This window comes from Chaetomium fimeti (genome assembly GCF_033439085.1).
Source record: "Chaetomium fimeti strain CBS 168.71 chromosome Unknown B0H64scaffold_13, whole genome shotgun sequence".
In the NCBI taxonomy this organism is placed as follows: domain Eukaryota; kingdom Fungi; phylum Ascomycota; class Sordariomycetes; order Sordariales; family Chaetomiaceae; genus Chaetomium; species Chaetomium fimeti.
The window spans coordinates 316,988-341,868 of record NW_026944341.1 but is presented as its reverse complement, the minus strand read 5'-3'; the positions used below and the strand labels follow the sequence as shown (position 1 = coordinate 341,868).

Sequence of the window (24,881 nt, the reverse complement as noted above, 5' to 3'; positions counted from 1 at the left end):
ATATTAGGTAGAGAAAAGTCGGTTAGACTAGGGTTAAACCTACTTTAAGAAGGTAAATAAGAAGTTAAATATTATATTAGTTATCTAAAGATTATTGTTCTGGATCCTATTATCCTACTTCTCTATAATAGGCCGATCGCTTTTCGCGTATCGATCGCCTACTAGTTAGAAAAGTCTCTTAAAGATCCGATTATCGTTTTTATTGATAAGTTAGTGGAGCCTTTCTCCTTCGAACTTGGTTCGGCCAGATTGGTAACCCTTAATCCTTTGTCAGGGGTTTCGTCGTTATTTTTCGAGTCTTATAGCCTCTACCTTATAAATTCTCTCGTAACTAAATCTGTCCTTTCAACGAATTGTCCTTCTGGTTAGAAGGTTCTATAGTCCAGTTTAGACCTAGAGTAAAGCTCCTCCCCGATTAAACCTCTATTTAAAGTAGCAATATACCTTAAAACTATATATACTACCAAATACTTATAATAGGTTATATACTATATATGTATTGTAATGTTAATGTTATATAAGGGAGGAATTAGCTTAGAGAATAATCTTTAATACTATAGATCCTATAACTGTAGAATTAATGTACTTGCGTATATAGCCTTCTGGTTAGAAGGCTGCGGTTATAACTACTGTAAAAAGAGGTTACTTTAATAAGTGTGGAAAAAGAAATAGAATTGTATACCCCCTAAACTCTGAGAGGGCTTAAGCCTCTAACTAAATATAAGGACGCCCTAGGCGGACAAACGCGACGAAGAAACGGAAAAAACGAAATTCCAGACCCTATGTCCCTCTAGAGAGAGGGAGCTCGTTGCCCCAGTTCAGTATCCCCGGCAAAATAAGCCCAAAACATCTAGCCGTTGGCCTACATTCGAACCTTTACGAACTCCTAGGGGTCTTCGCTAGGTAGGAGGGTAATAAACCGTTAGCCTATACCTAGCCTAGTAACCTAAGTTTCATCAGACTAAATCCACTACTCCTATTCTAATAGAAGAAGGCTGGCCTATTTAAGTGTAAATTTAAGGTGTAATTGCCAGGCTTTGGGCGAAAGAGGTTACCGAATAGGTTATAAAACTCTATAGATACCGTCGTCTTCTATAGCCGACTAGATAGCGTAGGTACTATAGGCCTAGAGGGCTGGATACAGTTAACAAAGTTCGGCCCACAGTAGGAAGCGTTTACTGTAGCACGGTATATTAACAATGTTGTTGATTATCATCTTGATTTCCTAAAGCACAATCGGGACCCGGCCGTATACTTCAGAATAGCGTAGGCGAACAGGGCCGAATGCAGCATACTGAGCCTATCGCTAGGTAATGCTCAGAGCCTCGGCGATGTTGCGGTAGGACATTCCTGCATAGTAGCGAAGAGCCTTAACTATAATCCTTTCTTCGTAAGTTGTAGCCGAGGTTTTCGAACTGCCCAGCGAACGGAGGTTGTTGGTAAAGGAAAGGTCATCGCGGTTAACGCGAAAGGGGGAGGGCGTTGGTAGTGGATCGAATGCATCGTCGTCGTCAGAGCTCTAGCTATCCGGCCACTCGCAGTTGTTAATAGTAGCCGGCTCGGTAAGGACTAGAGGTTCTGATTAGCTGTTAAAATAGCTAGTAGGTGGATTGACTAACCTAGCTACATTGGCTAGGCTACATTTACCAGAGCTTTCTTCTGGGCCACGCCCTGGTTCCAGCGATAGCGCCAGTCTTGGAATACAACGCGTTGGTCAACCAGAACAAAATCGCTGTTAAAATCGTCGTTGTTTTCTTCCAGTTCTTCGAAGTCATCAACCAATTCAGCCTCATCTGGGCCATCTTCGTCGTCTGGGTTCAACAGGTCGGCCACTGCAAGTGGCTATTGCATATGGGCGCCATCTGTAGGCTGAATTTTCCAGGGGAGTTGTCTCGGTATAGTGGGTACCCGGGCAGGTAGGTTGGTAGGGTACAGTTGGTGGCGCGTACGGGCTACGAAAAAACGCGGGGTAAGGTGGATACAGCCGATCTGATTGGTTAAAACGTGTTAGAATAAATGGGTACTGGCCAGAATAGGCTTAGGATAACTCACGGTCTGGTACAGGCGTTTTGCAGTACCGTAGGCCGCATCTTGAATTGGCTGTCGAAATGCAGGCGTTTTATAGTCGACTGGGCTGGGCTGGCTGATCTGGCTGATTTGAGTGCCCTGTCGAAAAAAAGCGAAAATCAACGAAAATCAACGAAAATCAACAGAATCAGCCAAATCCTGGCATAGAGGCGATTTTTTCAATTGGCGGAAGCGACTGCGTTGAACTGGGCTAAGCCAGTTTTGTGGGTGCCGTGGAAGAAAGTTGGAAAATTGGTGGAAGTGGAAGGATTCAGTGCCCTGTAAACTGGGTTGAAGAAGGAAGGTTGTGGAGAAAAGGCTGAAAAGTCTGAAGAACTGGTTGGCTGGAAATAAGTGGGTGGCCCTGGGAGGGCTAGCTATATACGGCTTAGTTTGTGGGGCGAGTTACGCGCTAACAAACAAACCAGGGTTGAACTGTAGTAAGTTATTAGCCGTCCGAGGTTGACGATCGGCGCGGAGAGTCAGGGGTGAAGTCGGTTCGCCAATTGCCGGAGGGCATGTAACTCCAGCACTTGGGGCAATATGGAAGTCCCGGATATTTAACCCGGGGACTTGGTCATGTCGTCTTTACTGCTTGTTACCCTGCCTACCTGTACCCTTCATCAAACACCATTGCGAATTCCAATCGATACTCTCACTCACAACCGGCATCATGGCCCAACACTCATACACATCTTCAAGCCCAGGCACAAAAGGTATACTGTAAAAGCTAGGCAACGCGTGGTTGCTGCCGCGAGGCTGGTATTGGTCTATCTGTTTTATCTCGGTCCTGTTCACCGATCCCTTGTCATCCAAGCTCATCCCATCCCATCCCATCCCATGCCAAACCCATCCATCATAACGCCAATTCAAACCTCAATGGCCGAGGTGGCCGTGTCGTGCAACACCGGGTTGACGATGCTGGCATCCCACTCAAAGACAAAGTCGTCGCCCAGCTGCTTGCGGCAGGCGGCGGTGACGGCCTCCCAGACGTTGGGGAAGACGCCAAAGTTGGCCGGGTTCTCGTCGTCGTTGTCGCCGCCCTGGAAGACGCCGGTGCGGACGAGGCAGGTGTTCCAGCCGTACATGTTGCCGCCGACGATGTCCGAGGCCGGGTTGTCGCCGATCATGTAGACATTCTCGGGCACGCGCTCCTCGCCGTGCAGCGAGTCCATCCACGACGCAATCACCTCGTCGGCGTACTTGTACGTGGCCAGCTCGGGCTTGCCGTACACCACCCGCTCCAGCTCAACGCCCGTCAGGGCCTTGTACATGGCCTCGAGCCCGATCCGGAAGGCCCCCTGGCTCATGCGCGGGATCGGGTGCTCGGTCGGGCACAGCAGGTCGCCCTGCGAGAAGTAGATGGGGATCCGCTGCGAGACGGGGTCCTTGGCCGTCGTGCCGAACCGCCCGTTCTCGGACCGCAGCAGGTCCATGATGATCTGCATGTCGGTCGCGTAGTCGCGCGAGTCCGAGAAGACGAGGATGGCGTCGATGTTGACCTTTGTGAAGTCGCGCGGCCGCGACGACGCCCGCTCCTCGTCGGTGAAGACCCGGTAGGGGGCGATGGACGGGTCCCACGCCACGATGTCGTTGGGCACCACGATGTTCTTGAAGCCGTACTCCTCGGCCACGTCGCGGCACCGGTAGCCCTCGCCGCCCACCACCAGCACCGTCTCGTAGTACTCGGCCAGCGCCCGCATCGGCGTGTGGCTCTGGATGAACTGGTCCGTGTCGATGTGGTTCTTGAGGATCTTGGACAGCTGCTCCGTCCGCGCCAGCTCGGGCTTGCCGGACCCGTTGGTCAGGAAGATGTGCGGGATCTTGATGCCCAGCTGGTTGTTGCCGTTGAGCATATCGAGCGTCTGCTGCCCCTGCGGGATCAGCCGGTCACCGTGGACGAGCACGCCGTCGATGTCGAAGACGAACGCCATGTTCTTGGCCGCCTTGACCTTGTGCGCAAAGACATCCTGCACCTGCGAGGCCAGAATGTCGCGGCATGGCACGGTGCCGGCCTTGCCCAAGAGAGCCTCCTTGGCCTCGGCCGGGTATGTGACGCTGCTGAGCCGTGACTGCCGCTTCGACTTGGGGATGGGTAGCGAAGCGCCAAACGAGTTGCGCGACACTCGCCTCTGCTTTGTCGACGGGGTAGACGAGAGATGGTGCATGAACTCTGTGGTGTCCGCGTCGGGCGACCTCAGGGCCGGCACCTCGATTGTGTTGTGGGAACTTGGTGATGTCGGGATGGTGAGGTTGTGTTCGAGGCTCCCCAGGCTCATCTTGGTCCTGCTCTCTTTCCTGGCATGGCCCGCCCCGGTGCTGACCTGGCCATCCGCCTTCTTGGGAAGGATCGGGAAGTCCTTGGGGTGTGTGGTCTTCTCAGGGGAATCAGGGGGAGTGTGGATAGAGTGCTTGGGGGACGAGCCGAAATCGACTTCTTTGAATCCCGGTTTCGACATGATGGCAGATTTCTCAAGAAGGACGAGACGGTAGGGGTCTGATACTGTGATGATGGGGCACGGGGGTGGTAGTGATGTGAATACTGACAAAACCTGATTTCCCCTGGGACGGGGGCGGTCTTATATCAAGGCGGCCGGAAGCGAATCTCCAGATGGCGTCCGGAACAACCCCTCGGAACGTGCACTCGTCGGTGTATCCGCGTCCCTGTGCTGTGCTATCTGTTGGAGGCCCTCGGCGCTGCCTATCAGCCAACGTCGTGTCAGATAAACATCAATATCCACCTCTTGAGCTCCAGTATGACGACACTATGGAGTGGCGGTCGAAGAAAACCCACAAGGGTCCCGATGATGGATACTAGGACTTTTTTTGCCGCTACCCGTGCACCCGTGTGGCAGCCATGGCTCATCAAATTCACATGTTATCACACTTGTTGTGTTGCAGCCCATCCTTCGCGGATCATGATGGAACCCTCCCAAGTAAACCATGTAACTAGTATGTGTTGGCAAAAGCTTGCCAATGATGATAGGCGGATTGCCAGTCAAGCTTACCACATTGTCTAATCGTGTAGTCGTGGTGAACGGGAGCTTCCGCCGGCGGTGCCAACGGTACACGTCGATGTCGTCAGAGGTCCCGGAGGTCCCAGAAGGCCCCAGCGTCTCCGGAAATCTCATACACACTTCTTCACGGAGAGGGGTCTTTTTGCGGAGCCCGAGTCCGTGGCGGTCGCCTCCGTGCCACCGAAACGATCGCCCGTTGGTGCACTCGGATGCGGCTGTCAAGGAAAAGCTTGTCGGTGAGACCAAGCGACCTTGGCAAGGCGATAATATGTTACGGGGGGACTCGGGAGATTCCCCCGACATGACTCGGACCTGAAGATCGATAGCTCGAATCAGGCATGAGATGTGGGTTTTGATGGCTCCAGAAAAGGGGGTCTCGCCGACCAAGGCCGCGAATGTTATTCATGCGCGTTGCCGTGAGTTGCCGGTCGATGTAAAAAACCTCAGATGTTTGTGGAGCCTCAAAAAGATCCTCCTTGAAATACGTCACATTGTGGAACTGACTAGGTTGTACAAGGTTGCGGATCGACGTGTTGGTCCCTTTCAATGGTCCGTCACCGACACTTCTTTCAAACGCGAGACCCGAAAATAGATGCCGTTAGAGCCGCGCGATATGTGGCCAGGGAAAGAATCCAAGTGAACACGTCTTGGCTGCGTTGTATCAGTTTATTTGACGCATCATCCCAGGAAGTGGACTCAGGGGGAACTTCGAGGTATCCCACACGCAAGCAGCACGTTCCATTCTATCACTTAGGTACTCGGCCCAAGTTGTCAGCAAAATCCCACCTCCCGCGCGTGAGCCCCCAAGCGAGGAAGCAAGACAGTACTACCAACGTTCTCAACATGGCATCCAAGACTTACACACTCAACAACGGCGTCAAGATCCCGGCCGTGGGCTTCGGGACCTTCGCCAACGAGGGCGCCAAGGGAGAGACGTACAAGGCAGTAACCAAGGCGCTGGAAGTCGGCTACCGGCATCTCGACTGTGCGTGGTTCTACCAGAACGAGGACGAGGTGGGCGACGCTCTGCACGACTTCCTGAGCAAGAACCCCAGTGTCAAACGCGAGGACGTCTTCATCTGCACCAAGGTCTGGAACCACCTGCACCGGCCTGAAGATGTCAAGTGGAGCTTCAACAACTCGCTCGACAAGCTGAAGATCGACTACATCGACCTCTTCCTCGTGCACTGGCCGATCGCGGCCGAGAAGAACGAGGACCACACGGTCAAGCTCGGCCCCGACGGCAAGTACATCATCAACAAGGAGTTGACCGAGAACCAAGAGCCGACCTGGCGGGCGATGGAGGAGCTGGCCGACAGCGGCAAGGCCAAAGCCATCGGCGTGTCCAACTGGACGGTGCCGGGGCTGCGGAAGCTGCTCGAGATGGCTCGCATCAAGCCGACGGTCAACCAGGTTGAGATCCACCCGTTCCTGCCCAACACGGAGCTGGTGCAGTTCTGCCTCGACAACCAGATCCTGCCGGCGGCGTACTCGCCGCTGGGGTCGCAGAACCAGGTGCCGTCGACGGGCGAGACGGTCCGCTCGGACCCGACGCTGAACAAGGTGGCGGAGCACAGCGGGCACAACCTCGCCCAGGTGCTGCTCGCCTGGGGTCTCCGCCGCGGCTACGTCGTGCTGCCCAAGAGCTCGACGCCCAGCCGCATCGAGAGCAACCTCCAGATCCCGGAGCTGACGGATGAGGAGTTCAACGCGGTCGAGGATGTGGCCCGCGGGAGGCACTGCCGGTTTGTAAATATGAAGGATACTTTTGGCTTGGATGTGTGGCCTGAGGAATCGCAGTAATGGGCGTCAGAAGGCGGGTGAGCCAGTGAGGTGAGGATACAAAAATCGGGAAGAAGGTTGTATCGGCGGGTTTTGAAAAAGGAAAGGATCTGGGATAAGGTTACATTGTTAGAGAAGGTCTCAAGACCGAAAAGACATGAAGTACTGACATCAACGATGGCTCGGCCTTCAGTTTCCATAGTGTTGATGAACCGCCAGTCGAGTGTCATCAAAAACTCGCTTATTGACCCGATGCTAACCCCCACCGGAAAGCTTTTGATTCGAGTGGTTGGCTGTAGGAATACGCGATGATGGCTGACACAGATACGCTGCACTATTTGTCAACTCGGACTTCAAATCCAGCCCCCGCAACCAGATAAAAAGGCCTTGGAATTATATTGGCTCACGCGGGTTGTGCAATACCATCTCAATTTCTGTGCTCGGGATAAGGGAGGACTACCATTTTGTGAACCGGCACTAACAGTCAGATTTATTTCGACTCGCTCACGGATTGAGATCATGGTTAAAATTGCCATTGCCGGCCCTGGACGTATGTTTTAGACTCGCACTTCCCTGGCCCCTACCCGAGGCTCACTAACTATATGCCATAGTGTTAGCTCGCGAGGTCATCGATGGCTTGGTAGCCGCCGGGAAGCACGAAATCATCCTTCTCTCCCGGAGGGTACGCCACGGACAATCTCCCTTGCGGCTTTTATGGCTGATTTTGGTTAGGATGCCGCCCCCGAGGAACTTGTAAAAGGGACCACGTGGGTAAAGGTGGACTTCTCGGATAAAGAAGCCCTTACCCAGGTCCTTCGGGGGGTTCATACCGTGCTCTCCTTCATCGTAGTTCACAAGGATACGGATAATGCCGCCCAAAAGACCTTGATCGATGCGGCTGTCGAAGCCGGAGTCAGGCGTATTGCACCCAGCGAGTGGTCGCTGTAAACCCACCTTTCCCGTCCATTGATGCGGTATAACAGCCAGAGGCTAACTTGTAACTTACAGCGCCAATCTCGACCAATTTGGCTGGTATCATGGCAAACTCGAAGTCCGGGAGTACTTGGCAGAGAAAAACAGGGATAGGAAAGTAAGCCATCATGCAGCATCTTGTCATAGTGGCCCCTGAAGTCTCACCCATCTCGATCAGGTCATCGAGTACTGCCTGTTCCAGCCTGGCTGGTTCTTGAATTATCTCGGCGGGATGCGCAAGATCTCCACACACATCCAACCTACCCCTTTCACCCTGGTCGATCATACGGAGGGCCACGCGCGGGCTCCGGGTAGTGTGGCCAACAAAATTACTTACACCGCCATTCATGACGTTGTCAACGTGGTAGTGAAGGCTATCGACTACGAAGGGGAATGGCCCACGATTGGCGGTATCAACGGAAATACCCTGTCACTGGCCGAAGAGATAGCCATCGGTGAGAGAGTAAGGGGTAAGTGCCAGTGCTGGGGGCCTCGGCTAGAGGGGATAGAATTGACTCATGACGCAGGTAAACCTTACGAGGTTGAAACATTGCAGCTCGATGATCTCAGAGCCGGCATTGTCAACACATCATGGCTCCCCGCCATAGACCAGCCCGGGGCGGCCCCGTCTGATAACGAGGCGCTCGCCCGGCATATCCTCCGCAGCCTTCTGCTCAACGCTGCTGACGGGTCAGGTACTGTTTCGGATGAGTGGAACCAGATCTTCCCGGATTACCAGTTCACCAAAGCCGAGGACTTCCTGGCTGGCATATTTGCAGACGCATGAGTGGTTCAAGGTCATGGACGCCGGCTAACTCCAAGCTGGTGGACCACTGGCACGGGCGATGGTCCCAGCAGGGAACAGGGCCTGACAATATGATTGCTTCAATGCTCTCTTGCTCTCGATAGCTATGAGCTGTTATCTGAAACAGGCGAATCTCTCTGTGCTACTGATAGACGGCCGATCTCGCCTCCATTCCACAGCACTAGCAAGGAGCAATAAGCGGAAACAAACAAACATGAGCTTCGCCAAAGTACCTAGGTATCCAAGTTGCAAACAGGAATGTTTACGTATGCTTCCTCCCAGCATGCCCGGGGTCAATCACAGCCAGTACACCCCACATTTCCCCCCAATGCCAACCTTCGCCGGTCTTCACCTCCGCCTGTCGATGGCCACCGGCTACGTCATAGACAAAAGTCTGGATGTGCCGGAAGATAGGTCATGATGCTTTTGAGATCGAGACGGTCATTGAGAATGACGGGATGCACAATCCGGATTGATCTACACAGTACACTGTAGGCCCGATTGTGATCATGGACAACGAAAGGAAAAAGAAACAATCTAGTCGTTTCCAGAACCGGTTTCATTTCGCCATACCAGGTGTCCAGAACTTCTGATCGGCCCCGGATATTTTGTAGTCTTGTAGCTATGTACCATGGAGATGCGTCTAAGGCGTTGTCGGGCGGCGCAAAACGGTCACATCTAGCAGCCCTCTCGAGTACCCCCTTAGGAAACTTAACTAGTCCCAGGAAGGATAATTTGTTTCTTTACGACAAATTCGATATTTTCTCGACGACCTCCACCATTATCACCAGAGCTCTAGAATCAGCGGGTTGGTCCAAAAAGTCCACGTACCGTATTGCAAAAGAGCTTGAGGAAACGCGGACCTGCACGACCTTTCTGAAGCACCCTTTCTTACTACGGGTCTATAGACCTATACTCACAGCTCTTCCCTCAATTTCCTGCCTTTGCTTCGCCGATAGGCCTTCCCGCAGTACATTATTATTTTTCTCCATGGCATTTCGCCAGCGCTCAAATTCCCTGTAATCGTCTGCAAAGGAACTGTCTCCAAGCCACCAGTCCATCAGAACTGTGCCGACCGCGTCATCCAACTCGCGAAAGAAGCTAATTTCGACCATCTTGTAATGATGGCCATCCTTATCGTATTTGAGCATAATCATATAAGGGCTCCAATCAACCGTCTCTGTTCGCACACAATCGTAATACAACCGAGCAACGATCCACTCGAGGGGCGCTCGAGCCCCGAACGGCCGTGCGAAGCCACCCAAGCTGACGCCGATGTCAAAAGTGTCACCTCCGAAGAACTGTCTCGCCATAGAGTCCTGAAAGTCGGCGGTTGATGAAGCCTTAACGTCGAGCCCGCGATCCATCAACGTCTGCAGGGAGACTCGGTGCAGTACGTGGTCATCGGGTATGCCCCATTCGAAAAGGAATTCATGGTCGAATTTGACTGGGGGTTCTAATAAGTGCGAAAGTTCCTGGCCCCAGCGTCGCAGGCACTGCTTCGCCAGGTCACGGGCGGGGTGGAGTCGGGTCACGGTAGGCGTCCGACGTCTGGCCGCTGGAACTTCGATAAATACCACCCAGATGGTATTCGCGGGGGATTCGCCAGATTTATATTTCTGGCATGCACGCTGGACCGTGTCCACAATGCGGTTGCTAACCGACACGAGGGCCGTGGGTGTTCGGTTCCATAGATCGGCATGTTTTGTAAACTCGACGAGGAGGTCATTCTGTGAGAGCGACGGCCCCGTTGGACCTCTCCCCGACGTGAGCTGGCCGGCACTCCTTGGCGAGTACACCCGAGTGTATATCTCGCGGGACATCTTGCGGTTGGACTGTGACGTTGAGGCCGGCGATCGGGCCGGACGACTGCCCATCATTCATGGCAGTGTTGGGTGAGTCGAGTCCCAGAGCAGGAATGTGACGGGTGCGGGGGAGGGAGGGGGTTGAAAGTGCTAATTACCTACCTAATTACTCGAATGAAGAGAGAAGGCTCGGGTGGCACAAGAACGATCCAGTTGTTCAATGTGGAATAGCGGGGCAGCCTGACGGGAGTCGCCTTGTAGTCCATGTTCACTGAGAATTCATCATGGCTCTTTCCACCGTTTTCAGAATTGCCTACGCCAGGGTAGTCGTGCATTTTGAAGTTTTGGTGTCAAGGCCGGCACTTGTCGAGACGGGATTCACACCATCAACGGCCTGTACGAGAGCAAGGGGCTCGGATTCCGAGAATCACGGAGTTCCGAATGGGGGCGTTAGTATAGACGCAGTGGTCCATCTTCTGTTTCCTCCTGTTTTGTTATCTGGCGATGGTTTCTTGGAGTCCTCGGTACCTAGCCAAGCGAGCCAAGCCAACAATTGGAGTCTGACCACAGTATTTTCCCTTTCCTCTCTTGACCGCCACGCACCCTCGCCAAAATGGGAGACGACCTCTGCCCAGCTGCAGGTGGTGCGGGATGTGGGTCGGAAAGGGTTCACATCCCCGAGGCAAGAGGGGCCGGACCGTTGCATCGGGCCACACGCGGGCGGTTGGGGCCGGGGAGTTCACAACGGAACTTCACCGGAAGCTCCTGCCGCCTGCAGAGAAAACATGGGTTACCCCGCAGCCCTGGGAGAGGCCACAATCTTTTCCCATGGGTTTCCGTCCTTTCCTGTGGGCGAGCTTCATGCAGAGAGTACTGTGCTCCCCCATGAACACACTGTCGGTTATCTATCCCAGTTGAGGTGCGGAGCCCGGGGGGATAACGGTCGCCAACACACCGGATGGAAGGCTGCGAACGCACACACAAGGTCACCTCATCCCACGCTTTCCCAAATACAACCGGATCATGCTCCTCGATGCAAGCTAAATGGGTTGGCAAACTTCCCATTGGCGACACGTGCAAAAAAATCATCACATTCAAGCGGGCGGGTCTGAGAATGGCGACCGGGGGTCAGATGTAACGAACGACTACCCATGACATCCCGCGTTCCTTCTTGCGAGCCCTGTCCTCGGTCTGTTTGCCGCATTGCCTCAGAAAGCAACCGTTTGGACACAGTACCTCGCCCCCGTCCCTGTGTGGCGCACTCACTTCGATATTATCGCCCGCCCATCTGGTTCGTCGTTCAACATGGCCGACGCCGAGAAGTCAACTGGAAGCCAGGCACCCCAATCGCCCACTTCCAAGTCTCCGGAGAAGCCGACGGAAAGCCAGCCGGCCCAATCGCCCCCTTCCAAGTCTCCGGTATCCCCAAGGTCGCCCGCAGGTGACGAACAGGGCGGGTCCGGCACGCCAGCCGATGCCGGCATTCTCCCCGCGTCCCACTGGGAACCAGTATGTCTCATCACCACCCACGCTCACCGGTACCGAGGGCTCCGTACTGACTGGCCTGCAAGGTCCAAGAAGAGATCGTGTATGATGGCGATTCGGGACTTGGGGACCTAGCTAGCAGCACGGCTTCGCTCTCGAGCAGCATCCTCCAGTACAGAACCGTTCTCGGCAGGACGTATGCCAGCGAGATCGGCAAATCCGAGGGCTGGACCCCGAACGATGCACAGCACACCGAATCCATGGATATTCAGTAGGTTATCCCCGCGCCCGGTGGTTTGGCACTCGACAGTTAACCACTCCTACCAGCCACCACGCCTGTACGCTTTTATTAGACGGGAAGCTGTATCTTTCTCCCCTTAAGGATAACATTAGCGTAAGTGGAAGCCGATGGAGGCACCGGGGAAGGCCGCAAGACTGACCTTTTTTCAGAAAGTCGTCGACATTGGCACCGGCACAGGCATCTGGGCCATGTACGTTCACACTCCCCGGTTTGGTCTGGTCGGCTGAGTGGTCAATGAGAAAAGAGGAGCTAATTAACACCCACAGCGATTTTGGCGACGAATATCCCGACGCCGAGGTAATTGGCACCGACATCTCCCCAATCCAGCCCACCTGGATCCCGCCCAACGTCAAGTTTGAAATCGACGATGCCAACCTCTCCTGGACGTGGAGAGACGACACCTTTGATTTCGTGCACGTCCGTGGCATGATCGGGACCATCATCGACTGGCCCGCCTTCTACCGCGAGGCCTTCCGATGCTGCAAGCCCGGCGGTTACATGGAGCATCACGACGAGGCCGCGGAGTGGCATTCGGCCAATGGCGAGATCTCCGAGGACAGCGCCATGGGCCAATGGGGCAAGGTCTTTTCGGAAGGCGGGAAGAAATTCGGCCGCACGTTCCGCCTGATCCAGGACGATGTCCAAATAAAGGGCATGGAGGAAGCCGGCTTCGTGGACATCGTCGTCAAGGATTACATGTGCCCGATAGGCGACTGGCCTGAAGACAGGAAGCAAAAGGAGATTGGCATGTTTGCGAAGCTGGTGTTGGACACGGACTTGGCTGGTATGTTCTGAGCCCCTTCGCCCATCCCTCGCTTTCAACGTGGATCCTCCGGACTAACCGAGTACAGGCTTTGTCAACTTCGTTTGGTCCTCTGTGATGGGCTGGAGTAATGAAGAGATCCAGGTGTACCTGGCAAACCTTCGGCACGAGATGCGGAACAAGAGCATCCACACACTCTACCCCCATCGTGTGGTGTACGGGAGGAAACCCGAGTAATGAACGGGCGCCATCTTGTCAAGGGGGATGAGGATAGAGGAGCGTCGGCTGTTTTAGAGAGCGAGACGGGGAAGATATAAGTGGATAAGTAGAGTTCACACGACCCAAGCCCTGCGGAGCTTATGCTAGATATACTTTCAGCGTCTCGTGGCCGTCTTGCCATAGTGCTGTCTTAGTTATGTAATTCGACATGTGCGATTGGCGCAATGACTTAACAGGCCGGGTTTTGTTTTTTGTGTCTAATTTGGGCCCCAAGATCAAAGACACAATAACGGCCACACCCTGACCCCATTTGCGAAGGATCCTCGGGAGCTGATTTCTTGTCATGTTCTTTGCCACCAGCCGCATTTCTACGGGATTGTTATATTGCCCATCTTGTTTCTCCGCATGGTGTACTATGTCCGAGATGGGATCACTGCAATAATTCCGTGACTGAAGATGACGCCAAAGGTATCCCCAGGGACCGGAATCTGAAGACCAGAACCCTACCTACCCTACAACCTACACTCCGGGTTGAGTTACTCGAGGCTCCACTCTTTCGCCGTTGGCACATGGCCCTCCACCAGGTGGCAGAGGAGGCAGCGTTGCACCCTTTGGGGGACAGGGAAGCTCTGGACGAGGGATCATGTCAATGCTGGTTGACCGTGGTGACCCTAAGAGGCCCCCGCTGCTCCGATGTAGAGACAACGCAGGTTTCCTTGCGCGGCTGCGTCCTGTCTACTTACCCAGAGAATGGTGGTCAGCGACGCCCCTGACGCCCCGAGGCCGCCTGAACATTTATTCCCTCCCACTCCTTGTTCGAGACAGACGGCCCCGTATGTGTGGGTTGCAATTTGTCATCATGAACCCGTGCCAAGTACTACTACTTTCAGACCACCCAAGTATTTCATTGCCGACTTGGGCAACAGCGCTTGGGCATAGAGCAATCGGATAGCGCGGCGATGCGCCCGAGGTAGCCTCTTTTCCTTTACAGCGAATCTATCCAGAACATGCATAGACTCGAAGGACCAGACGTTGAGGCGGAAGGGGAGCAGGACGGTCTCGTGGTACAGCTGGCGGCAGACGGGCGACAGCAGCGTCATGCCGCGGCGAGGCGGGGGTTCCGTCGCGTCCGCCTTCTGACCTAACCACGGGTTCTCGTCCCTGCCCAGAATGCGGCAATAGAAACCTCCCGTGATCGTCTCGTAGCATCGCTGCCCATTCTTGATCTGCACCCTGCGTCCCCACTTCTTGAAGCACACGTTGATCTGGCCGACGGCGAGGACGATCTCGAAGATTTGGTTACGGAGTTCGGGCGGGAGGCGGAGGAGAGGGGAGAGCTGCTGGTTACGCGTCCATCTGTTGTCGGGGGTGTTGTCAGCGGCTGGGAAACTGCAATTGAAGACGACCTGACTGACAGCGCGAGCTCTGGGGTATTTTCTCGGGGAAGCGACCTGTGTAACGTGTTGCGGATCTTTCGCTGGCGTTCCTTGTTCAGCTGCATTACTTCGTATCGACCGGGCAATCGATGACGGACGGCGGGTTTCTGGGAGGTTGTTGTTACCCAGAACAAGGAAAGTCCAGCCGGGTTGCTCAGCTCAACCTACGGTTCCATGTCGCGAGGAACCCCGGTACCCCGGCCGGGGATTGCTTGGCAGCCCTGGAAGCGACCCCAGTCCCGGGCTCCACTCTCTCAGGGTCCTCGCCAGAGAATCTTTCATGGCAACTTCCAAAACGGAAAGTGAATCGCGAAGACCTGGTCTCGGACCCTCGCCGCTTCTTCGAGGGACTGTCGCCGGAGTGCTGCTCAATCACTCAATAATATCTTTAGCACACCTGCATTCATTGGTCTCACGCTACTTTTCTAATTAAGTTGCGAGGAGGTTGTCCAAATGTTTGAGCAGTTTGCTTATTACCTAACTCTTGGAATTCTCAAATCCAGGCGGCTCACTCGCGCCGTTCTGGCAGTCTCCTCCTCCTCCAGCCATCTTCCAGCAAATGACATATTTTTCGGCGACCTCGCTCGAACGAGACCCCGTGGGGTCCGTGCCGCGGGGTCCCAGGCGCCAGACACAGAGGAAGAACTGCACGAACTGCGCCGGGGCCCTGGGGGCTTGGACACTTCGCGGACACCTCCACTTTAGAGAATACCCGCCGACTCCCTTTCTCTGCTGTCCTTCCCACGTGGTTCGACGGAAGCGAAAAAGGGCATTGATGTGAACAGGGTGCGGAGAGGGTGGCGCCCGACAAGCCTCAACGGTGCCAAGTGAAGCCATCGGATTTAGGGCTTGTCTGGAGATATAAGCTTATTCAGGTTGCGGAGCGGGCTCCGAGCGGCATTGACTATTGCGGCTGATGGGGAAACAGGACGACTGCGGACCTCGACTAGCATCGATACCCGGCCTGGGCTCTCTCGGTTAACGGTCTGACGGCACTTTTCAGGGTTAGCCGTTTGTCGTTGTCACCCCCAGGTCGAGGCTCCCGTTGATGTCATCATACTTCAATCCGTTTCTTTCGACTCAAGTTTGTCTCGAGGTAGTCCCGAAATCCTGTTGATGTCTTCCGATATCTACTTACACGCAACCTTCGCGTCACTATCATGCCCCCCTTCGTACCGTACGTCCTTAACCCTCTCGTTTTCTCGTCCATTGGCACTCGTCATATCCACCGGCTTGTCCCAAACCAAAAACAAAACCACCACCATTTCACCCTCTTCATCCACTTTCAACCCCTCGATGTACAGCGTACTACCCCTACCAGTCCCTTCCCACTGTCCTGGTCTTCGTGTGCAATGATCTTCAGTGCAGTTAGATCCATGGCATCATCAACGGTCAATTCCAAGAAGACAACTGTTCTGGGTCAGGTTAACGACGGTAAGATCAACAAGAAACCCTCCCCGGATTCTCACCGAACGGACTGGGCCTCTCATCGGCAATATCCGCACTCATCTGTCCACTAGTACCGGATTGGGTCATCATGCAAGGACGTTTGGTGCCCCACCGTAAGCGAGAAAGCCCGAAAGCGCTCTCCACTCGCCAAAGGGAAAGTTCCCAAAACGTGGGCGAAAAGCCAATCAATCGCCGTCATTGTCCAAGAACACTGCCTCTCCTCGCTTGTCTGTCGACGCCACGGCATCGGGCTAAGCCCGCCTGGTGAGTCTGACGGCGACCGCATGGGGAACGAGCTTCCCGGCTCAACACGCATTCAAGAAAGGCGAGCCAGAGTGTGAAAACGGTCTTCCTTTCTCACCGCGCCCTCTCGACTCTCTTTAACGGTTCTACAAAATTAATAACTATGTCAAGCCTTTCCAAAATGGGCCCGTCCAAAACCAAGTCGAGCATGCAGGAGCTCTACGCCAGTCCGGAGGACTGGGACACGCACCGGGAGACCATCACTCGCCTGTACCTGCATGAGAAACGATCCCTGCAGGAAGTAATGGAGTACATGGCACTGAACCACTTCTTCTTTGCAACGTTCGTTCCCCCGGCCAAGCCCAAACGTCCTCGCAGACCGGTGCTAACCCCCGTAGCGTCAAGATGTTCCGTACTAGAATCAGAAAATGGGGGATCGACAAGAACAACAAAGCTGCAGAGGTGGCCTACATGCTTAAGCTCAAGAAGCAGCGCGATATCTCTGGCAAGAAGTCGACTTTTTTCATTAGGAACCGACCGGTCGACTGGTAAGTTGTCGACAGTGGCTCCCGCGATGCATTACCCCTGGTTGACCCAACCACAGGGAAGATATCGAGCGATATCTCGCCCGCACCCCCGACTTTTGGGCCAAACACGGCACCACGCTCGACCTCAGCAAGTCCCCTCACGACATAACCTGTACCACACCGCCGCCAGAATCCCCGCGGATACTGTCGGCGTCCGTCCCCCAAAAGCTCGACGCCGCCCACGAATTACGCGTGCACGAGGAGATCCTGCGCTTCTTCCGCGATTACACCGAAGGCTCCTTTGAGCAAGGGATGTGGCATCTTTCACCGGACCACAAACGCTACTTCGGCCGCGGTGGCGTCGACGCCAGCGCCCGTCTCAACACATGGTACGACAAGCTGCGGAATGTCGCCGACTGGCCCGGCCAGGACGCCGATGCTGTCCGGCTGGCCAACTACCTCCTCGACGACCTCCCGCAGCTTATTAGGGATCAGGACTTTACCGTCTTCCCCGCACTCATGCGATGCTGCTTTTATCTGTCGGCACGGAGGCCGGAACTGGGGCGAGTGGTGGTGCAGTTCGTGGCGAAGTTATGTGACGTTATACTGGGGGAGAAACATCCCATGAGCCTGGCTTGGTCCCGCGTCAAGTCGCTCCCAATGAGTGATTACCTTCTTGTTTTACAAGGAACAGCCAGGATTCGTCTTGACCAGGTCGAGTCTCGACAAGGCGACGACGTGGATGACGAGAGCACCATCACAGCGCTGCGCGAGTATCTCTTGGTGCTTCGACTAGGAGGGTCAGATGCCGCCCCCGAGATTGACCGCGTCACCTGCCAGGCAAAGGACCAGGTCTTGAAAAGCAAAGACGGGTTGGCTGCGTCGCACTGTCGCCTGCTCCTCGGCACCGCAACGTCTTACATCACATGCCGGCGCTTCGCCGAGGCAGAGGAAGTGTTGGACCGGGTAGGCGAACATCTCCCAACCTCATCCGCACAGAACCCCCAATCACAACGCGTCCTCCCAACCTACCTGTTCATCATGGGCTTCTTTCGCTATGTCACCGGCAGAATGGATGAGGCGGTCAATTACTTCATGCAGACATACTACGCGCTCGAGAAGGCAAGAGGACCGAACAGCTCCGCGATTGCCGATATCTTGCTCGCCCTTGTCGACTTACCCGGGCTCCTGCAAAAACCCGAAGAAATCGAGCACTGGCGCAACAAGCTCACCCAGGTGCAGGCCGAGATGCTGGCCAAAGCGAAAAAGGGCGTCAAGCAGACAGTGCCGGAGCTGGGCGAGGTGTGGGATGGTCCGCTGGACACCGATGTCAATACCGGAGTGTGGTGAGAAATTGGGAACGAGTCTCACAACCTCGATCATGTGTCCTTGGTGGATGATGGATGATCTGCATCACCCGATAGTAGATGAATGCTCCGATGCCGCCAGGGCCGCATCCGACCCGTCCCTCCTTCTCGCCTCTCGCAACATAGGGTAACACCCACTGGCTGCACTGTCTTGCCGTGGGGATACTGCGGCTCGGCACTCCTTTAACAACTCCACCAAATTTCTTTGTCCTTGGACGCAAGCCGAGTCTTTCTGTGGAGGAGCGTTCGTTGTCTTGTTTCTCCAGCTCAAACTGGAGCCTACCAACCAGTCCCGGCTCTGTTGCCGGCACCGGCGCTCTCCCTCGAATTTTGTCGGAGGGATGCCAAAACCCTGAGTTGACAGAGGATCTGCGAAGCAGGAACATGCGAGGTGGTTGGTCAAGATGGACCATGATTGGTTGCTCTGCCTTTGTGCCAGGGCGCGGCGCTCCTCCCCGCATTGTGATTGTGTCGGACAGGGATAGGCGCAGCTGACCGGAGGGGGGCAGCGGCCCGAAACGGACGTGGCTTCTTCGGGTTCGTGCCGGAATCCCGTGTTCAACGACGCCCTCCACTTCCATTCGTCCAGAGTTCCATCTTGAAAGCACTCAGCGTTGGGATCTTGCTGCTATTTTGGCAACAATCCCCCCGATTTCACCGCAACCCCTTTTCTCTCCTTCTTCACGCCCGACACCCAATCAGACATTCGACAATGGCCGGCGACCGGTACTCATTCCCAAGCGAGCCCAAGGCGAACCCCAAGGCGGTTGTCACGGGCGGCAGGGGATCTTCTTACTACCGTTTCAGCGTCTTGACTGACCGCCTGATCCGCTACGAATGGTCTCAAGATGGCGGCTTCGAGGACCGCCCGTCTTCCTTTGCCATGTTCAGGTGCTTTGACGTCCCGCACTACCGAGTTGCCGAGTCAAAGAATTCCCTCGAGATCGTTACGGAGCACTTCCACCTCACCTATGACAAGAAGAAGTTCTCCTCCAAGGGACTCTCGGTCAAGGTTGCCGACGATGTCTGGCGGTACGATGGTGAGAGCTACGGAGACCTGGGTGGCACTGCCAGGACCTTGGATGGCGCCTGGGGCCGCGTCGACCTAGAGCCAGGGGTACTCTCTCACAAGGCCTATGCTGTCCTTGAGGACTCAAAGTCCATGCTGTTTGACCATGACGACGGGTGGATCGCGACGCGCCGCCCTAGCCGCATCGACGGCTACATCTTTGCCTACAACGGCGATCACAAGGCCGCCATCAAGGACTTCTACCGCCTCTCCGGCAAACAGCCAATTCTCCCTCGCTGGGCGCTGGGCAATTGGTGGTCACGGTACCATGAGTATACAGCCCGCGAATACCTCGACCTCATGGATCACTTCAAGAGCGAAGGCATCCCTCTCACAACGTCGGTCATCGACATGGACTGGCACAAGGTCGCCATCGACCCAAAGTACGGAAGCGGCTGGACCGGGTACTCTTGGAACCGCGCTTTGTTCCCAGACCCGGAAGGATTCATGAAGGAATTGCACAAGCGGGGCCTGAAAGTGACACTCAATGACCACCCAGCGGACGGCATCCGGGCCTACGAGGACCAGTACAAGGCCGTAGCCAAGGCCCTGCACCACGACACGTCTAAAGAGGCCCCGATCGAATTCGACTGCACCGACCGGAAATTCCTCGACGCCTACTTTGACGTCCTCAAGACGAACCTTGAGGAACAGGGCGTCGACTTCTGGTGGGTCGACTGGCAGCAGGGAACCAAGACCAAGATCCCGGGCATCGACCCATTGTGGGTGCTCAACCACTACCACTACCTCACGAGCAAGCGCAACGTGAAGACCATCCAGCGGCCACTGACCTTCTCCCGGTACGCGGGTGCCGGGTCCCACCGCTACCCGATCGGCTTCTCTGGCGACACGCAAATCACCTGGGCAGGGCTCGAATTCCAGCCCGAGTTCACGGCGACCGCGTCCAACATCGGCTACGGGTGGTGGAGCCACGACATCGGCGGGCACTGGGCGGGCGTGCGGTCCAACCAGCTCACCGTCCGCTGGGTGCAGCTGGGCGTATTCTCCCCGATCATGCGCCTGCACTCGACCAAGAGCCTCTGGAACTCCAAGGAGCCGTGGAACTTTGAGGACGAAGCCTGCAAGATCATGAAGAACTTCCTCACCCTCCGCCACCGGCTGATCCCCTTCCTCTACACCATGAACATCCGCGCCAGCTACGAGAGCGAGCCGCTGATCCAGCCCATGTACTGGAACCACCCGACCGACGAGGAGGCCTACACGGTGCCGACGCAGTACTACTTCGGCCCGGACGTCCTCGTCGCACCCATCACCTCCCCCAACAACGGCACCACGCTCATGGGCAGCGTCCGCGCCTGGCTGCCGCCCGGCCGCTACATCGACCTGTTCCACCCGCACCTGGTGTACGACGGCGGCCGGTACATGCACCTGCACCGCCCCCTGTCGCAGATGCCCATCCTCGCCAAGGAGGGCACCATCTTCCCGCTCGACGCCGCCCCCAGACTATCCAACGGCGCCCCGCGCCCCGCCGACATGACCATCCTGCTCGTCGTCGGCCAAGACGCGCAGTTCGAGCTGGTCGAGGAGCCCGAGAAGGACCAGAACCACCAAACCGACCCCGACTCGGACGTGCAGCCCGCGCTCAGCAGCTTCGTCCGCACGCCCATCACCTGGTCCCAATCCACCGGCGTCCTGCGCATCGGCCCCGAGTGGAACGGCGCCAACCGCTGGCGGCAGTGGCAGGTCAAGCTGGTGGGGCACACCAACACGGACGTGCAGGCGCAGGTGCCCGGGTTCCGCGTGACGCAGGACAAGAACGGCGAGGGGTGCACGACGATTGCGCTCGGCAACGTGCACCGGTGGGAGCCGGAGGGGTTCGAGATCGCGCTGGGGCGGGATCTGCAGCTGGATGTGGTGGATGTGGAGAAGAGGGTGTTTGAGGTGCTGCATCGGTGTGAGATGGGGTATCATGATAAGGATCCTGTCTGGGAGGTGGTGGCCAAGGCGGAGGATGAGGTGGAGGCGAGGGTGGGGAGGCTGTTGCAGATGGGGGTGGATGCGGGGGTCAAGAATGCGGTTATGGAGGTTTGGGGGGCGGATGGGCGGGCGGAGGGCAGTGCGAAGGGGCATGAGGTTTGGGCGGATGTGGTGAGGGAGGGGGATGGGGTGGAGGCGATTGAGGAGGAGTTGAAGGATTATGTTTTGGTGTGAGCTCGTTTCGCTGGGGTTGAGGGATACAAGCATTGATGGGGTTGGTTTGTGGATTGTTATGTGGTTATGACTTGTTTCTTTCTTAGGCAAAAATCTCTGGATGGGGTTACATGGACATACATAGGTACACATATGGTACTGGACTTCCTGCTCGGCAATACGTACATGTTTACTGTTTGAGACAACCCCCTGGGCATGGCAATGAGAGTGACTGAACGTAATTTGGTGTCTACAGGTTCTATCTCAGTCTATCCACTTCTATCCGGCTCCCTTCCCGTCACTCCGAATCCCCCTTCAACGGCCCGCTCAACAACCACTCCCCTATCAAGTCGATCGTCTTAGCCGTCTTGATCCGCGCGTCCTCCATAAACACCGGATCCCCGGCCAACCCCTCGATGCCATCCTGGTCAAACCCGTGAATCGTGTCCGGCACAAGCAACCACCGATACCGCGACCCATCCTCCATGGTCTCCTCAAACGCGAACCTCTCATCCCCCTCCGTGATCAACCTCCCCTTCCCCACCACCTCCTGAGACCCAACCTTCTCCCCCAACCCCGGCACCCTCCTCCCCGAAAGCTTGCACGCCATCCGCCACGTCTCATGCGCCAGCATATCCAGCTCACACGCCACAAAGAAAATATCCTTCGGCAGCGTCTCCCTCGGCGCATACCACGGACTCAGCAACGGGTCATCACACCGCTGCCCGGCCGCCAGATACGACCAGTTGAACAGCCGCATCATCGGCAGCAGGAAATCCTCCGCCTTCCCGCGGAACCCGCCCAGCGCGGGCTTGTACCGCCGCCGCGCCGCTTTCGCCTCCCCCTCGGCCGCCGTCGGCGCCTGCACCACTAGCGGGTACAGCGGCACGGCGGCGCGGATGCGGCCGCGCAGGGAGGGGAGCTGGGTTACGGCCAGCGCGAAGTTGCCGCCGGCGGAGAAGCCTGCGATGGCGACGCGGGCGGGGTCGAGGGGCAGGGTGCGGTCGGCGAGGATGCAGTGGATGAGGGCTTCGAGGTCGTGGATGGCCGTGGGGAAGGGACCGGAGGGGGATTTGCTGTAGTCGAGCGCGATGACGAGGGTGTTGTGTCGCTGGGCGAAGGCGCGGTTCCAGCTGTCGTTGTCGTGGGGCTCGCCGACGGTGAAGCCGCCGCCGTGGATGGTGAGGAGGGTGGGGAGCTTGGGGGGCTGCGGTGAGCTGGTGGTGGTGGTGGTGGAGGGCTTGTAGGAGGGCGGGAAGAAGATGCTAGGGTTGGAGTGTTAGTTGGGGGCTGGAGCTAGGGAGCGGGTTGGGAGAGGGAGGTGATGGAAACTGACCGGATGGTTAATGACTTCCGCACTGGGTAGGTCTTGACTAGGTCGGGCTCCTTCTCCCCTGGGGGAACAAAGTACTTCTTGGCTTCGCCGTAGTAGAGCATGCCCTTCAATAGTACCCTGTACCAAAGGAAAGCGATGATGGAGTATTTCATACGCTTCATAAATGGCAAGGGTGGTGTTATGAGGTTGGTGGACTCGCGAAGACCTGGCACCTCCATGGCAGCTGTTCTTCCTGATATATCAGCCATAGATCGTGTTGAACGTTGAATGTGAGAGGAACTGAATGCTGTAAGTGAGGATTATGATGATGTTGGCCTAACGAAAGCCAAGCGATGGGTACCTATATAGTTATATCTGGCGGTGGTCCGACGGCCAGGTTTCATTTTCGTACCTCCACACTTGCATAACTACTTCCCCTTTAGGCTCTCGCTAATTATGATTCATCGTGAGTTCTTCCCACAGCGTCGCATGTGAGTGGGGACAGGATGGGAGTGGCCGAATGGGCTTACTTCAAGGCAAAGTTTGGCACACACGAGGAATTGCAATCCTGACCTTGTGAACACTGATCACAGCCTGAAGCCGCACGAACTATCGTACCCGGGCGATCGCAGCCAGTTCATCGCAGTCGATTGACGCGACAGAGGGATGGGTGTGATGGGTTAATGGCCTAGGGTTTGGGTTCGGGTTTGGGTTAGGGGTAGGGATGGGGTTGGGGTTGGGGTCCAAACCCGAACCCCATCCCCAACCCTACCCCGAACCCAAACCCCCGTCCTCAGTCCCATCTATGTGTATCGAACTAATTGCACCAAACTGGACTTAAACGACGGCAGTCGGACGGCATTGCACGCTATGAAATGGCACCTTTACTGAAATTACCTCCATGACTCCGTTGAGATACGAGGACCCCCGCCAAAGCCACGTTTCCCAACTGACCGCCGAGCACGACCAAGTCTCGGTTCGAAACTCTGGCATCACCATTGATCCAGTGACCAATGCCACGGCCAAAGTCGATTTGGTAAACAGGCTGCCTCTGTACGACATGGCGGGAAGTGCTCTCTGCTCGCGGCATGATTTGCCGCCCAGTGGCGTGTTGGAACACCCAATTATCACAAAGCTAAACGCAAGTGAAGTAGGTAGGTAGTTAGACGGCATTTCAGATAATCACCCTGTCGGCGGTGCCATGTCACGGGGTGAAAGACAATGCAGAGCATGAAACATAGGTAGTTGGCTTTCTCATTTCTCACATGCCGGTTGAAAACGTTGAGTTACGACGGACCCTGAGCAACACACTCGCCTTTCACTTCACCAGCCCGCTTCCTTCCCTATCTACCTAAGGAGTACAACGCTGAGTACAGGGTTCATCTGGGGTTAAGGTAAAGTAGCTTGGGAAAGAGAGCAAGCAACACGCGAAGGAGCATGAGCCTGACCCCACGGTCAAGGCTCGGGTGAGGAGAGGAGCTAGACAAGGACGCAGCGGCTGCGAAAGGTCGAGCAGAAGGGTAAAGGGACAGCATCGCATCCACCCTGGGCTTCGTATACTAGGTAGCCAGTGGTATTTCTCGACTCATTCGAGTTGGTCATGGTCGCTGAACGGGTTTTGTTTTGGTCTGTCTAGGTAACAATGCATTGTCGTCTTGTAGTCTAACCATTCGGCGATGGGGTTTTAGCTACGGGGGAAGGAACCATAGTATTTTAATTTATCCTTGGGCATATTTCGCGACGTGGTCTGTTTTCATTTCGATCTAGAAATGCCATCACGCCGGGCATCATCGATCTCGGCCTTGTCTACAAGGCTGACCTTGTAAAGCTGCAGCTTTCCCATGTTGAAGTTGCCCTTGGGCACATCGATGGCCTTGCGCCGACGCTCGCTGAAGAAGACGATGGCACACACTGCTCGGAACCAATCATCGGGTGCTGCCTTTGCCGAGCCTTGATGTCTTTGGCGGATCTCATGCAGATCTTAGCAGGCGAACAACGATCACATCGCCATCGTCGGCTCGGAAGACCTGGCATTTCACGGCGGAACACTGAGATCGGCCCTCGCCCACGACAGCAATGCAGCAATCGAGAATTTCTGCAAGATTCTC

At 55.7% G+C, this 24,881-nt stretch overlaps 9 protein-coding genes across 9 annotated transcripts; 5 read left to right on the top strand and 4 right to left on the bottom strand.

The window, feature by feature from the left end:
• Positions 1-2,936: 2,936 nt before the first annotated feature.
• B0H64DRAFT_479191 (HAD-like domain-containing protein) lies at positions 2,937-4,699 on the bottom strand (the record flags this gene model as incomplete). Its single annotated transcript, XM_062808289.1, has 1 exon — positions 2,937-4,699. Exon 1 carries the CDS (start codon positions 4,524-4,526, stop codon positions 2,937-2,939), a length of 1,590 nt encoding a protein of 529 aa, XP_062653995.1. The 5' UTR covers positions 4,527-4,699.
• A 972-nt stretch (positions 4,700-5,671) lies between these two features.
• Positions 5,672-7,059, top strand: B0H64DRAFT_368504 (NADP-dependent oxidoreductase domain-containing protein). Its single transcript, XM_062801981.1, has one exon. The coding sequence runs from the start codon at positions 5,928-5,930 to the stop codon at positions 6,885-6,887; it is 960 nt and encodes a 319-aa protein (XP_062653994.1). The 5' UTR covers positions 5,672-5,927; the 3' UTR covers positions 6,888-7,059.
• Positions 7,060-7,084: 25 nt separating this feature from the next.
• B0H64DRAFT_412452 (uncharacterized protein) lies at positions 7,085-8,893 on the top strand. Its single transcript, XM_062804932.1, has 6 exons — positions 7,085-7,416; positions 7,478-7,548; positions 7,599-7,810; positions 7,875-7,956; positions 8,017-8,308; positions 8,366-8,893. The coding sequence occupies exons 1-6, from the start codon at positions 7,386-7,388 to the stop codon at positions 8,623-8,625; spliced, it is 948 nt and encodes a 315-aa protein (XP_062653993.1). The 5' UTR covers positions 7,085-7,385; the 3' UTR covers positions 8,626-8,893.
• A 622-nt stretch (positions 8,894-9,515) lies between these two features.
• Positions 9,516-10,952, bottom strand: B0H64DRAFT_412451 (uncharacterized protein). Its single transcript, XM_062804931.1, has one exon. It carries the CDS (start codon positions 10,521-10,523, stop codon positions 9,546-9,548), a length of 978 nt encoding a protein of 325 aa, XP_062653992.1. The 5' UTR covers positions 10,524-10,952; the 3' UTR covers positions 9,516-9,545.
• Positions 10,953-11,753: 801 nt separating this feature from the next.
• B0H64DRAFT_421021 (S-adenosyl-L-methionine-dependent methyltransferase) lies at positions 11,754-13,265 on the top strand (the record flags this gene model as incomplete). Its single annotated transcript, XM_062805504.1, has 7 exons — positions 11,754-11,867; positions 12,020-12,204; positions 12,261-12,327; positions 12,384-12,424; positions 12,501-12,998; positions 13,031-13,111; positions 13,142-13,265. 7 exons carry the CDS (start codon positions 11,754-11,756, stop codon positions 13,263-13,265), a joined length of 1,110 nt encoding a protein of 369 aa, XP_062653991.1.
• Positions 13,266-13,678: 413 nt separating this feature from the next.
• On the bottom strand, positions 13,679-14,915 carry B0H64DRAFT_59346 (uncharacterized protein). The gene is made up of 3 exons (XM_062808483.1): positions 14,632-14,915; positions 13,960-14,572; positions 13,679-13,845 (listed from the first exon to the last, which is right to left on the bottom strand). The coding sequence occupies exons 1-2, from the start codon at positions 14,715-14,717 to the stop codon at positions 14,074-14,076; spliced, it is 585 nt and encodes a 194-aa protein (XP_062653990.1). The 5' UTR covers positions 14,718-14,915; the 3' UTR covers positions 13,679-13,845; positions 13,960-14,073.
• A 1,386-nt stretch (positions 14,916-16,301) lies between these two features.
• On the top strand, positions 16,302-18,586 carry B0H64DRAFT_59301 (uncharacterized protein). The gene is made up of 3 exons (XM_062808482.1): positions 16,302-16,686; positions 16,743-16,892; positions 16,949-18,586. Exons 1-3 carry the CDS (start codon positions 16,508-16,510, stop codon positions 18,219-18,221), a joined length of 1,602 nt encoding a protein of 533 aa, XP_062653989.1. The 5' UTR covers positions 16,302-16,507; the 3' UTR covers positions 18,222-18,586.
• Positions 18,587-18,812: 226 nt separating this feature from the next.
• B0H64DRAFT_350440 (glycosyl hydrolases family 31-domain-containing protein) lies at positions 18,813-21,660 on the top strand. Its single transcript, XM_062801431.1, has one exon. The coding sequence runs from the start codon at positions 18,951-18,953 to the stop codon at positions 21,477-21,479; it is 2,529 nt and encodes an 842-aa protein (XP_062653988.1). The 5' UTR covers positions 18,813-18,950; the 3' UTR covers positions 21,480-21,660.
• A 28-nt stretch (positions 21,661-21,688) lies between these two features.
• B0H64DRAFT_368490 (Alpha/Beta hydrolase protein) lies at positions 21,689-23,248 on the bottom strand. Its single transcript, XM_062801980.1, has 2 exons — positions 22,795-23,248; positions 21,689-22,723 (listed from the first exon to the last, which is right to left on the bottom strand). The coding sequence occupies exons 1-2, from the start codon at positions 23,040-23,042 to the stop codon at positions 21,757-21,759; spliced, it is 1,215 nt and encodes a 404-aa protein (XP_062653987.1). The 5' UTR covers positions 23,043-23,248; the 3' UTR covers positions 21,689-21,756.
• Between the last annotated feature and the right edge of the window lie 1,633 nt (positions 23,249-24,881).

Bases quoted from the DNA above. Each gene is read 5' to 3' on its own strand.
- B0H64DRAFT_368504 (XM_062801981.1), top strand. From the start codon at position 5,928: ATGGCATCCAAGACTTACACACTCAACAACGGCGTCAAGATCCCGGCC.
- B0H64DRAFT_412452 (XM_062804932.1), top strand. From the start codon at position 7,386: ATGGTTAAAATTGCCATTGCCGGCCCTGGAC. The intron at 7,417-7,477 runs GTATGTTTTAGA...TATATGCCATAG, and splicing joins TGCCATTGCCGGCCCTGGAC to TGTTAGCTCGCGAGGTCATC. The intron at 7,549-7,598 runs GTACGCCACGGA...GATTTTGGTTAG, and splicing joins TCATCCTTCTCTCCCGGAGG to GATGCCGCCCCCGAGGAACT.
- B0H64DRAFT_412451 (XM_062804931.1), bottom strand. From the start codon at position 10,523: ATGATGGGCAGTCGTCCGGCCCGATCGCCGGCCTCAACGTCACAGTCC.
- B0H64DRAFT_59346 (XM_062808483.1), bottom strand. From the start codon at position 14,717: ATGCAGCTGAACAAGGAACGCCAGCGAAAGATCCGCAACACGTTACAC. The intron at 14,573-14,631 runs GTCAGTCAGGTC...CCCCGACAACAG, and splicing joins AATACCCCAGAGCTCGCGCT to ATGGACGCGTAACCAGCAGC.
- B0H64DRAFT_59301 (XM_062808482.1), top strand. From the start codon at position 16,508: ATGTCAAGCCTTTCCAAAATGGGCCCGTCCAAAACCAAGTCGAGCATG. The intron at 16,687-16,742 runs GTTCGTTCCCCC...TAACCCCCGTAG, and splicing joins AACCACTTCTTCTTTGCAAC to CGTCAAGATGTTCCGTACTA. The intron at 16,893-16,948 runs GTAAGTTGTCGA...ACCCAACCACAG, and splicing joins AGGAACCGACCGGTCGACTG to GGAAGATATCGAGCGATATC.
- B0H64DRAFT_350440 (XM_062801431.1), top strand. From the start codon at position 18,951: ATGGCCGGCGACCGGTACTCATTCCCAAGCGAGCCCAAGGCGAACCCC.
- B0H64DRAFT_368490 (XM_062801980.1), bottom strand. From the start codon at position 23,042: ATGGCTGATATATCAGGAAGAACAGCTGCCATGGAGGTGCCAGGTCTT. The intron at 22,724-22,794 runs GTCAGTTTCCAT...CTCCAACCCTAG, and splicing joins CGGAAGTCATTAACCATCCG to CATCTTCTTCCCGCCCTCCT.